At 43.1% G+C, this 12500-nt stretch overlaps 1 protein-coding gene and 1 long non-coding RNA gene across 2 annotated transcripts in view; both read left to right on the forward strand.

The window, feature by feature from the left end:
* The window catches only part of LOC135093841 (uncharacterized), a 333879-nt gene that overhangs the window by 182602 nt on the left and 138777 nt on the right, over positions 1–12500 (forward strand). The window lies entirely within an intron of this gene.
* LOC135093812 (golgin subfamily A member 6-like protein 25) lies at positions 4990–8906 on the forward strand. The gene has a single exon (XM_063993392.1). The coding sequence runs from the start codon at positions 5016–5018 to the stop codon at positions 7614–7616; it is 2601 nt and encodes an 866-aa protein (XP_063849462.1). The 5' UTR covers positions 4990–5015; the 3' UTR covers positions 7617–8906.

A 12500-nucleotide genomic window follows, 5' to 3' on the forward strand; every position in this document is an offset into this window, starting at 1 on the left:
ATGCTCATGGTGTATTTCCCAATCAGCGCTACGTACGTTGAGCATCACCTCGTCTCTTAACCTCGAATGAAATTAGAACATAAGAACAAAAGAAAATAAAGGAAACTGCAAGAAGCCAGCAGTCCTACACATGGCAGTCCCTGCTTGAAACATACGTATTTGTTTCCGTCTATCATTCTCATCCATGAATTTACCTAGTCTTCTTTTAATGTTCCCTAATAACTCAACACTAGACATCACTCACCCACAGGTACACATCCACCCACACATCACCGTACACACAGACGCGTACACAAACCGTTTAAAGTTCACATACACTCTCTCAAATACACTAACTTTCCAAATCATACACGCACATATGCATCTCTACCCCAACACATACTAAAGCTTTTCCTCTTCCCTCTCCTCTCAGTTTTTCTTCTATTCCCAGTGCCTCCATCTGCCCCCTTCCTCCCCGCAGGTCGAGAGGGGGGAGGGGAGTGTCGCATTACCCTTTAACATCCCTGCCCTCTCCCATCACACACACACACACACACACACACACACACACACACACACACACACACACACACACACACACACACACACACACACACACACACACACACACACACACACACACAGGGCAATGACACCCTCCACACCCAAGCTTCCTTGAGAAACACTTGCATGTGATTCTAGCGGAGAAACATAACTAGCGTCATTTTATTCTTTTTCTAGTAGGGGGTTTCTCTCATGTGGCCCAGTGCAAGGTGGAGCAATAGGAGGAGGAGGAGAAGGAGGAGGAGGAGGAGGAGGAGGAGGAGGAGGAAGGGGTTGTCGCCAGGCTCACAATGGGGATCCTTGCATCACTGGGACCTGGTACGAGCTGGCCAAGTTCTTTTTGCATGTAGCTGCTGAGGTTCACTAGAGTTCATGTCCTCTTCACGTTGGGTGGATGGGTGCCTCGGGGTGCACTCCCAGGCTGGCCAGAGAGAGAGAGAGAGAGAGAGAGAGAGAGAGAGAGAGAGAGAGAGAGAGAGAGAGAGAGAGAGAGAGAGAGAGAGAGAGAGAGAGAGTCATTCCCGTCTTTTATTTGCCAAGTGAAAACATCATGAGCACAGGCGGATTAAACTTAATCTCATGACCGGCTCGGTTACCTCTTTGTATCAAAAAATTAAGCGTCTTTTTTTGTCGTCTCCCCTTCCTATTTTCTGAAGTTTTTCCCTCCCTCTTTTATCTCTCCCTCTCTGACTTCTCTCCCACCACCCCCCCACACCCTTCTTCTCTCCCTTCTCAGTCTCCCCAGGTGCAAAGGCGCCCCACGTTTCCAGCCAGGCGGGGGTCATTGGCTAGCCGTGACCATGTGTGTGTGTGTGTGTGTGTGTGTGTGTGTGTGTGTGTGTGTGTGTGTGTGTGTGTGTGTGTGTGTGTGTGTATGGAATTACAGAAATTTCATGAAATGGACATGGAAGTGCTAAGGTTAGTCTAGAAGTGATAAGTGAGGTGAGATGTAATGGTGTAATTATAAATGCATGTTGTGTGTGCAGATTGAGGAAAGGAAGGAACAGGATGTGTATAATGTGTACCTTAGAGTGATTAATTTTAATAATCAGTTAGTCTACATAAAATTCAAATAAAATCAACTAACATTCATATTTTTAGCTAGGAGGGATGTTGAAATTATATAAGTTTACAGATATTTAAAGGTTTAACTGGGAACTCATCAATTTATGCAGCTACAACAATGAATCACTTTCCGTCTGGCTGCAGTTGTGAGAAAAAAGCGCTGCCTCTCCCACTGAGAAACTACTGTGAGCCAGGATCGAACGCGCATCGTTTAACGCTTTTGACTACCATAGCTTCTTTATAAAGTTAATGAAATATTCTGACGCAAGCATAGAGTATAAATTCTAAACAATCCACTGCCAAGAAAAAGAGTGGTATAACTATTTCAGGCTTTACGTAAAACAGAAGAAGAAGGGGAGGAGGTAACTAATGTGCATATAAAAGAAGTGGAGATGGAGTCGATAGAGTTAAAGAACGCCGAGAAGCAAATATGTAATGTGTATGTACTAGTGGAAATACAGCCACGTACAGTACACATGCACGCGCTGCTTGTATCGGAGCATATAAGGCAGAATATTGTATGATTGTCATAGAAGCGTGTTACATTTTGAAATAGTTGATCTTAATTCATTCCTATCACACACACACACACACACACACACACACACACACACACACACACACACACACACACACACACACACACACACACACACACACACACACACACACACACACACACACACACACACACACACACACACACACACACACGAGACATTATAATGAGTGATACACACACGACCCAAAATCTATAGAGGCATTGATTTGACCTAGACGTCGACAGAGACAGTATGAGTATAGTGGACATACCTTTGGCCTCACATCCCCGTTGGTCTTAATATTAGTGTATCAGACTGAAGACTGAAGGTGTTGGGAAAAGGGTGCCATTGAACAAATCCACCAGAACCCATAATAATATTATGAAGCCCTAGATTTTGGAGAAGAAGAAGAAAAGAAGAGAGAGAGAGAGAGAGAGAGAGAGAGAGAGAGAGAGAGAGAGAGAGAGAGAGAGAGAGAGAGAGAGAGAGAGAGAGTTGCACTTTCACAATGTTGTCCCTCTTCAAAATAAATAAATAAATATATATATATATATATATATATATATATATATATATATATATATATATATATATATATATATATATATATATATATATATATATATATTATGTAGGAGGGGCACCGACCAAGGGCAGTAAAAATTATAAGAAAAAAAGACCCAATGAGGTGCCGATCCCCAAAAAGAGTCAACAGCGGTCAATAAAAATTAAAGGATAAGAAATTTGAAACTTCCTTCATGAAAGAGTTCAAGTCATAGGAAGGAAGAAATTCAGAAGCAGGCACGGACCTCCAGAGTTTACCAGAGAAAGAAATAAAGGACTGAGAATAAAAGTTAACTCTTGCATTAAAGAAGTGGACAAAATAAAGGTGAGAGAAAGGAGAAGGTCTTGTACAGCGAAGCCGCGGTAGAAGGAGGGGCATGCAGTTAGCATGATCAGAAGAACAGTTAACTTGAAAATAGCAGTAAAATACAGCAAGACTTGCAACAATGCGGCGGTGAGAGAGAGGTCGAAGACAGTCAGTTAGATGAGAGGAGTTGATAAGAAGAAAAGCTTCTGATTCTACCCTGTGTAAAAAAGTGGTATGAGTGGAAATCCACCTTCCCCCCCCCCCCATACATGTGAAGCATACTCTATACAGGAACAGATAAGGCCCCCGTAAAGAGTTAGCATGTTGCGGGGAGGGGGGAAACGGGTGAGAGAAATCCGGCGAATAAGGCTCAGAACCCCTAACTTCATAGAAGTTGTTTTAGCTAGAGATGAGATGTGACGTTTCCAATTTAGATTATAAATAAAGGATAGACCGAGGATGTTCAGTGAAAAAGAGGGACACAGTCAAGTGGCACTGAAAAAAAGGGAAAAGTTATCTGAAAGCTTGTGTCGAGTTGATAGATGGAAGAATTGAGTTTTTGAAGCACTGAACAATACTAAATAGGTTCTGCCCAACCAGAACTTTTAGATCAGAAATTCAAGCGTCAGTCTGACGTACTTCGCTTGGAAATCAAAGAAAACCGTAAATCGAGGCAAAATGGTAAAATACATTGAAAATGACAAGTAAAAAATAATGTACAGCATAGTTTCTTCAGTAAGCGTTCCTTTTCCTCCCACTTATTTGACCTCTCTCATGACATCTTCAAGAGTGCTATGCAGACAGATGTCATACCTCGATTCCCAAAAGGCAGTTGGTGAAGTTCCCACTGAAAGGAAAGAAAGGAAAGAAAGAGTAAAGAAAGCTATGGTACAATGGTATATCCCACACTACCTATTCCTAACAAGGCTTCATTCATGTCTTTGTTGTTGTAATGCTTTTATTTGCCTTTAATTGTACTCTTTTTGTTAACGGCATTTTCTTCTTTATTCCGCTCATCTTGTGAAAATGTATGACTTTTGTATACGAGCAAAAATGGGAAGTTTACTTTGAGCCGAGAGCTGGCAAAATCAGCTGATCGCACTGCTGTAACCGTCCCTGCATCAAGACAGCCACGGAGCCACCGAGTGACACACTCTCCTCTCTATGCCTCGCCCAACGAATGTATAATTATGTAGAATCCTTGGCTTCGCCTGAGGTTGTCGGTCACTTGGCATATACAGTTTTGTGATTCGTTCGCTTATTTTTGGCTCAGGTGTGCAGTTTTGAAGATACATATTCCAGTAAAGTACTCGTAGTTATTCTCCTTTTCAAAATTTTGTATTATTTTGAAATTCATTTACTATTTCAAGTTTAATGCCACTCGTCACTTGAAGCTTAATATTATCAATCATTCATCTCTTTTAGGCTTAGATGTGTAATTATAGGGACTGCCAATGTGCGTATTTTTCTTTTTTCTTTTTATGTAGGATGGACACTGGCCAAGGGCAACAAAAATCCAATAAAAATGCCCACTGAAATGCCAGTCCCATGAAAGGGTCAAAGCAGTAGTCAAAAATTGGTGAATAAGTGTCTTGAAACCTCCCTCTTGAAGGAATTCAAGTCATAGGAAGGTGGAAATACAGAATCAGGCAGGGAGTTCCAGAGTTTACCAGAGAAAGGGATGAATGATTGAGAATACTGGTTAACTCTTGCGTTAGAGAGGTGGACAGAATAGGGGTGAGAGAAAGAAGAAAGTCTTGTGCAGCGAGGCCGCGGAAGGAGGGGAGGCATGCAATTAGCAAGATCAGAAGAGCAGTTAGCATGAAAATAGCTGAGAATACTGGGACTGCCACGTGCAGGCCTGTGGAGAAAAACACCAGACAAAACAGTCTGCAGTGTGTGTAGGTGTGGCAACGAAACACCAACTTAGATTGCCAACTTCTCCTCACACCTGCATTTCTTTATGCACACCAACATTTGATTTAAGGAACGAGATGAAACTTATGTTAAGAATATTTCTGATAGTGCTGACAGGTCCCTGGCTCGTCAGCTGCACCAGGAGGCCTCACCGGCCACTGGTGCAGTGTGTCAAGGACCGCCAGGAGCTGCTCGTCCTGAGCAGCACTGGCCTGGCTGAGAGGTTGACCCTCACCCAGAGGGTCACCTCTCTGAAGGAGGCTCTGCAGGGTGCCCAAGAGGAACACCTTGCATTGAGCCGAGAACACACCGGGCTGCTCTCTGAGCACCTGGTTGTGTTGGACGCCCTCCGCAAGCTGCAGGGCGAGCACCGTAGCCTGCAGGAGGAGCAGGCGGGCCTGCACAGGGAACACCTGGGCCTTACAAAGGGCCACCAGGAGACTGTGCGGGAATTTGACCGCCTGAAGGAAGACCACGCTGTGGTCCGGAAGGAGCTGCACTGGCTCCAAAAGAAGCACTTCGGCCTGAAGAGTGGTCACTTCAGGCTGAAGAAGGACTATGCTGATCTGACCACTGAGAAAGCAAGGCTGAAAAGCGTTGCGCAGCAGAGGGAGCAACACCTGCGCCTTTTGCTGCACGAAAAGGATCAGCTCTTCCTGGCTCTGCAGCAGAGGGAGGAGGAAAATAACATGTTGAAGGAGAGTCTGGTAAGCATAGCGCGCCAGAAGGATGAAAATCTACGCCTTCTGTGGCAAGAAAAGCACCAGCTCTCCATCTCTCTGCAGGAAAAACAGGAAGAAAATGACATACTAAAGGAAGAGCTCAAAAAGATGATAAAAGTCAATGAGGAAATGATTCTGAAGGAAAAAGAGGAAGATTACTTGTTCCATGAAGAGCTCAGAAGATTGATGGATGTTAACGAGGAAATGACTGTGCAGGGAAAAGGGGAAGAAGATGCCATTCTGCATGAACAAATGCAAAAGTTGATGAATATCAACGAGAAAATGGCTGTGCAGGAAAAAGAAGATACCATGTTGCATGAAGAGCTAGAAAGATTGATGGATGTCAGTGAGGAATTGGCTGTGCAGGAAAAAGACGGCTTGTTGCATGAAGAGCTAGAAAGATTGTTGGATGTCAATGAGGAAATGGCTGTGCAGGAAAAAGACGGCTTGTTGCATGAAGAGCTAGAAAGATTGTTGGATGTCAATGAGGAAATGGCTGTGCAGGAAAAAGTCAACTTGTTGAATGAAGAGCTAGAAAGGTTGATGGATAGCAACGAGGAAATGGCTGTGCAGGAAAAAGACGACATGTTGCATGAAGAGCTAGAAAGACTGTTGGATGTCAATGAGGAGATGGCTGTGCAGGAAAAAGACGACATGTTGCATGAAGAGCTAGAAAGGTTGATGGATAGCAACGAGGAAATGGCTGTGCAGGAAAAAGACGACTTGTTGCATGAAGAGCTAGAAAGACTGTTGGATGTCAATGAGGAAATGGCTGTGCAGGAAAAAGACGACTTGTTGCATGAAGAGCTAGAAAGGTTGATGGATAGCAACGAGGAAATGGCTATGCAGGAAAAAGACGACTTGTTGCATGAAGAGCTCAGAAGATTGATGGATGTCAGCAACGAGGAAATGGCTCTGCAGGTAAAAGAGGACATGTTGCATGAAGAGCTCTGGAGATTGATGGATGTTAGCGAAGAAATGGCTCTGCAGGTGAAAGAGGACATGATGCATGAAGAGCTGGAAATGTTGATGGATGTCAGCGAGGAAATGGCTGTGCAGGAAAAAGAGGAAGAAGATGCGATGTTGCATGAAGAGCTGGAAATGTTGATGGATGTCAGCGAGGAAATGGCTGTGCAGGAAAGAGAGGAAGAAGATGCGATGTTGCATGAAGAGCTAGAAAAACTGATGGATGTCAGCGAGGAAATGGCTCTGCAGGTAAGAGAGGAAGAAGATGCGATGTTGCATGAAGAGCTAGAAAAACTGATGGATGTCAGCGAGGAAATGGCTGTGCAGGTAAGAGAGAACATGTTGCATGAAGAGATGGAAAGGTTGATGGATGGCAACGAGGAAATCGCTGTGCTGGAAAATGATGCCATGTTGCTGGAAAGGTTGATGTATCTGCAGGTAAAGGAGGACATGTTGACTGAAGAGCTGGAAAGTTTGATGGATGGCAATGAGGAAATAGCTGTGCTGGAAAATGATGCCATGTTGCTGGAAAGGTTGATGTATCTGCAGGTAAAAGAGGACGTGTTGACTGAAGAGCTGGAAAGGTTAATTGATGTCAGCGAGGAAATAGCTCTACAGGAAAGAGAAGCAGTGAAAGCTGAGGAGCAGGAAAACCGACAAATGAATTTTGAAGAAAATAACTTGATGAAGAAAGAACCGCTGAAGGAATTCGTGGAGGATGATTACTTTCCCTCTTATAGCAGTGTGGCAGAAGGACCCACTGAGGCAGACGCGATGCCTTTAGAGCATCAAGATGGCCAAGACGAAAGGCACAAGATGAGCGTTCCGATGACCGCCGCCGAGCACAAGGCGTTCATTACTGGTGATGAGTCTCAGAGGAACATCTTGGAAAGCCTTTTCTTAAAGGTACGAGTCTCCCTCTTAGAGAACCAAAAAATCGTTGACTCATATATGACTTTTGACGCCACAGAGGAAGAGTCTGAGAAGTGACATCCATTAAAAACCCTTCCTCTGCGGCGTCGGATGGAGCAGACGACTTGAGGAGGCTGAGAAGTAACACACTCCCAAGAAAATCAAAGGAGAACATTTTACTTTAGTTTCTTAATGGATAGATGGACGACTTGAGGAGGCTGAGAAGTAACAGCCTCCCGAGAAAATCAAAGGATATTTTATTTCAGTTTCTTAATGGATGGACGACTTGAGGAGACTGAGAAGTAACAGCCTCCCGAGAAAATTAAATGATATTTTATCTCAGTTTCTTAATGGATGGACGGCTTGAGGAGGCTGAGAAGTAACAGCCTTCCTAGAAAATCAAAGGATATTTTATTTCGGATTTAATGGATGGACGACTTGAGGAGGCTGAGAAGTAACAGCCTTCCTAGAAAAATCAAAGGATATTTTATTTCAGTTTCTTAATGGATGGACGACTTGAGGAGGCTGAGAAGTAACAGCCTCCCGAGAAAATTAAATGATATTTTATCTCAGTTTCTTAATGGATGGACGACTTGAGGAGGCTGTGAAGTAACAGCCTCCCGGGAAAACCAAAGGATATTTTATTTCAGTTTCTTAATGGATGGACGACTTGAGGAGGCTGAGAAGTAACAGCCTTCCTAGAAAATCAAAGGATATTTTATTTCGGATTTAATGGATGGACGACTTGAGGAGGCTGAGAAGTAACAGCCTTCCTAGAAAATCAAAGGATATTTTATTTCGGATTTAATGGATGGACGACTTGAGGAGGTTGAGAAGTAACAGCCTTCCTAGAAAATCAAAGGATATTTTATTTCGGATTTAATGGATGGACGACTTGAGGAGGCTGAGAAGTAACAGCCTTCCTAGAAAAATCAAAGGATATTTTATTTCAGTTTCTTAATGGATGGACGACTTGAGGAGGCTGAGAAGTAACAGCCTTCCTAGAAAAATCAAAGGATATTTTATTTCGGATTTAATGGATGGACGACTTGAGGAGGCTGAGAAGTAACAGCCTCCCGAGAAAATCAAAGGAGAACATTTTATTTTAGTTTCTCAATGGATGGAGCAGACGACCTGAGGAGGCTGAGAAGCAACAGCCTCCCAAAAATTCAAAGGATATTTTCGTTTAGTTTCTTAATGGATGGAGGAGGCTGAGAAGCAACAGCCTCCCAAAAATTCAAAGGATATTTTCGTTTAGTTTCTTAATGGATGGAGGAGGCTGAGAAGCAACAGCCTCCCAAGAAAATCAAAGGACAGTTTTTTAGTTCAGTTTCCTAAGACTTTGAGATTTTGTTTATTATCACTTTTCTTCCACATAACTTTTTTTTTACTTTTTCTATTTCAACCTAACTGTTTGTTTCAGTCTAACTGTCTAACACTCACCTTTAGCTGAGAGAGAGAGAGAGAGAGAGAGAGAGAGAGAGAGAGAGAGAGAGAGAGAGAGAGAGAGAGAGAGAGAGAGAGAGAGAGAGAGTGGCATACATACATAATCAGTAATAATTCTGTGAGCCTCCCTACATTTGTGGATGTTTGTTGCCCTTTCCTGTTTCTTGCCCCAAGAAAAGGTAATAATTTTATGATAGGATTATGAACCCCATTTGACTGAAGCGTGTTTGAGAGAATGAACGTGTATGCATTGTGTATGTTGTATGTTTGAAATAAATTAATGTGTGAATAAATAAATAAATATTAAAAGTAGAAAATTCAATAACAAATAAAATAGAATTAAATTAAAGTAAGAAAAATAAATAAGAAAAACAGAAATTTTCTTATACCCCACTTTAGGCCAGTCAGTTACACAGTTACACTCAAGGATTCGTCCATTACATTCAATATTTGTTGTACAACATCAAGCCGCGCCACTTCCGCCTTCTTTCTAGGGACTCTATTCATACGGACAACTCAGCTAAGTATTCTCATTAGTCTCAGACCTGTGTACTTTTAGAGTACTTATCATAGGCCCGCGTGCCCTAAAATGAATAGTTAAATACCACACATACGTATGCTGATAACAAGATTTCCATATTTGCCAAATGCATGTATGATTACTCATTGCCTTCAGTCAAGGTGTACATTCTTTAATATAAGTAATGCTGAGATGGTGCCGATATTCAAGGGAAAATAAGAGGGAGGAGGAGGTGGTGATGGTGGGTGGACGAGTATGATGGATGAGCAAAAGTAGTGGAATTAAGGCCGCATACAGATTCATTTAGTGCAAGTGAAACACCTCCCCACCTACATTTCCAATTTTCTTACCAACGGCTAATTGGAATATGATGAGAGTTCAGCAGTGGTGAAAATAAGGCCGCGTATACTCGTACAGAGCCATATAGTGCAAGTTGAAAGACTTTACTCGCACTCCTCTGGTCATTGGTTGCGGGAAATATGCATGAATCAGGATGTGTCTCAGTGCACCCTCACCCGCGTTGCTTTGTGGGTCGTGGATTGATTTAGTGTAACGTGTGTGCGTAATGTACCAGTTTTGCGCACTCACAAACCCCTCGCGCACCCATCACCGCCCACACACACACACACACACACACACACACTTGCACACGCACACGCACACGCAGTGGAGCTTGGAGGTCATGTCGATGGTCCAATTACAGGTGAATAACCCCAGCGTGACCTTGTTTTAAGAGAGAGAGAGAGAGAGAGAGAGAGAGAGAGAGAGAGAGAGAGAGAGAGAGAGAGAGAGAGAGAGAGAGAGAGAGAGAGAGAGAGAGAGAGAATAAAATGCTATCCTATTTTTGTCTGTCGTTTCTTCATCCTTTACATTTTCCAATCATATTTCCTTTGAAAGTGACACACGTGAAGGTCAGCTCGAATAAACCCAGAATAAAATAATAATAATAATAGTAATAAGAAAAATATAAATAATCCTTCAATAATAACCAACGTCCTTGAACGTAGCACACCAAACAGGAAAAAAAAAGAAGGTGGCATGTCATTGTCTATTATCTGCAGGTATATCTTGATTTTCTTTACCGATCCAGCACTGTATCATGCACAACAGCTCGTCAGATTCAGTCGCTGCACGATCACTGTTTTCAACGGAAATATTTGTGTATTTACGACCGCACTCACCTCCTTATTTATACCGTGCATGGAAATAAATGAATAATAAAACTTTTAACTAGCCTGCCCTCAAAAGCTAAGATCCTGGCTAGCAATCACCTACCTGTCCATCATACCTTCATGCCTTCTCCCTCTTTAATATTCCTACGTCACATTTGCCTTGGCTCCACCTTCCTATCCCCTCACTCACCCTCCTCCCCAACCTCCAGCCTCCACCTTCTAAGCCCCTCCTCCTATTCTCTCTCACCCCTCCTCCTCCTCCTTGGCCTCCCCTCCACCAGGCGCCATGCAGAGGTGACTGACCGCCCGTCGCTCACTTTCCAATTCCGCATGACGTCTACTTTCCACTCTATGCATGGTGAAACTGTGGCCCTCTAAGCTTGCCGTACGGGAGTTCCCGATCTTGTTACCTCAGACGGTGATGGGATTGACTCTCATTGTTATGAGTTAATGGGAGGGAGAAAGGGCCGCGTGTGTATGAGTGGGTGTGGATGTGGGTGCGTGTTGTGGTGGGTGTTATATGGAGTGTATAGGTCATTGGGTGCGTGTATGTGCATCTGTGTGTGTGTGTGTGTGTGTGTGTGTGTGTGTGTGTGTGTGTGTGTGTGTGTGTGTGTGTGTGTTTATGTGTGTGTGTGAGTGTTGAGTGTGGTTGGAATAGCTTTTTATCTCAGTTATGATAAAACACGCTCTCTCTCTCTCTCTCTCTCTCTCTCTCTCTCTCTCTCTCTCTCTCTCTCTCTCTCTCTCTCTCTCTCTCTCTCTCTCTCTCTCTCTCTCTCTCTCTCTCTCTCTCTCTCTCTCTCTCATACCCTTACAATGCCATATGACCCATTAAATCAATTAATTCTCTCTCTCTCTCTCTCTCTCTCTCTCTCTCTCTCTCTCTCTCTCTCTCTCTCTCTCTCTCTCTCTCTCTCTCTCTCTCTCTCTCTCTCTCTCTCTCTCTCTCTCTCTCCCTCCCTCCCTGGGAAGGTTACCGCGGCACTATCTGGCACTCTCTCACCGTCACCCCGCGGCAGGAGGTCACTGGCCGCCTCACACACCTGGCTACCACCTGTGAGGGACTTAGGTTACCGTCCCTCCCTCCCTCCCTCTCTTTCTTCCTTCATCCATCCACTCATCTCTCTCTCTCTCTCTCTCTCTCTCTCTCTCTCTCTCTCTCTCTCTCTCTCTCTCTCTCTCTCTCTCTCTCTCTCTCTCTCTCTCCCCCAAAATAGCAGGAACAGGACTAAAGTGCTTTTTGCTGACCCGACTTTTTTTCATTTATATATATATATATATATATATATATATATATATATATATATATATATATATATATATATATATATATATATATATATATATATATATATATATATATATATATATATATATATATATATATATATATATATTTATAATTGACGTTCAAGTGACGGTAATGATGACCCATTTGTCGTGTGTGTGTGTGTGTGTGTGTGTGTGTGTGTGTGTGTGTGTGTGTGTGTGTGTGTTGTGACCCTCTTTTTTTCTTTCTTTTTTTACATCTGTGTCCTTGCGTGTCCTTGGCTCTCTCTCTCTCTCTCTCTCTCTCTCTCTCTCTCTCTCTCTCTCTCTCTCTCTCTCTCTCTCTCTCTCTCTCTCTCTCTCTCTCTCTCTCTCTCTCTCTCTCTCTCTCTCTCTCTCTCTCTCTCTCTCTCTCTCTCTCTCTCTCTCTCTCTCTCTCTCTCTCTCTCTCTCTCTCTGTCTTATGCTGAAATAGTCACTACTTTACAGGTCAAGAAAAACACTTTCTCACGCCTCTACTTGCAAGAGAGAGAAAAAAATAATACAATGTCA

This window comes from Scylla paramamosain, chromosome 3 (genome assembly GCF_035594125.1).
Source record: "Scylla paramamosain isolate STU-SP2022 chromosome 3, ASM3559412v1, whole genome shotgun sequence".
Lineage (NCBI taxonomy): Eukaryota > Metazoa > Arthropoda > Malacostraca > Decapoda > Portunidae > Scylla > Scylla paramamosain.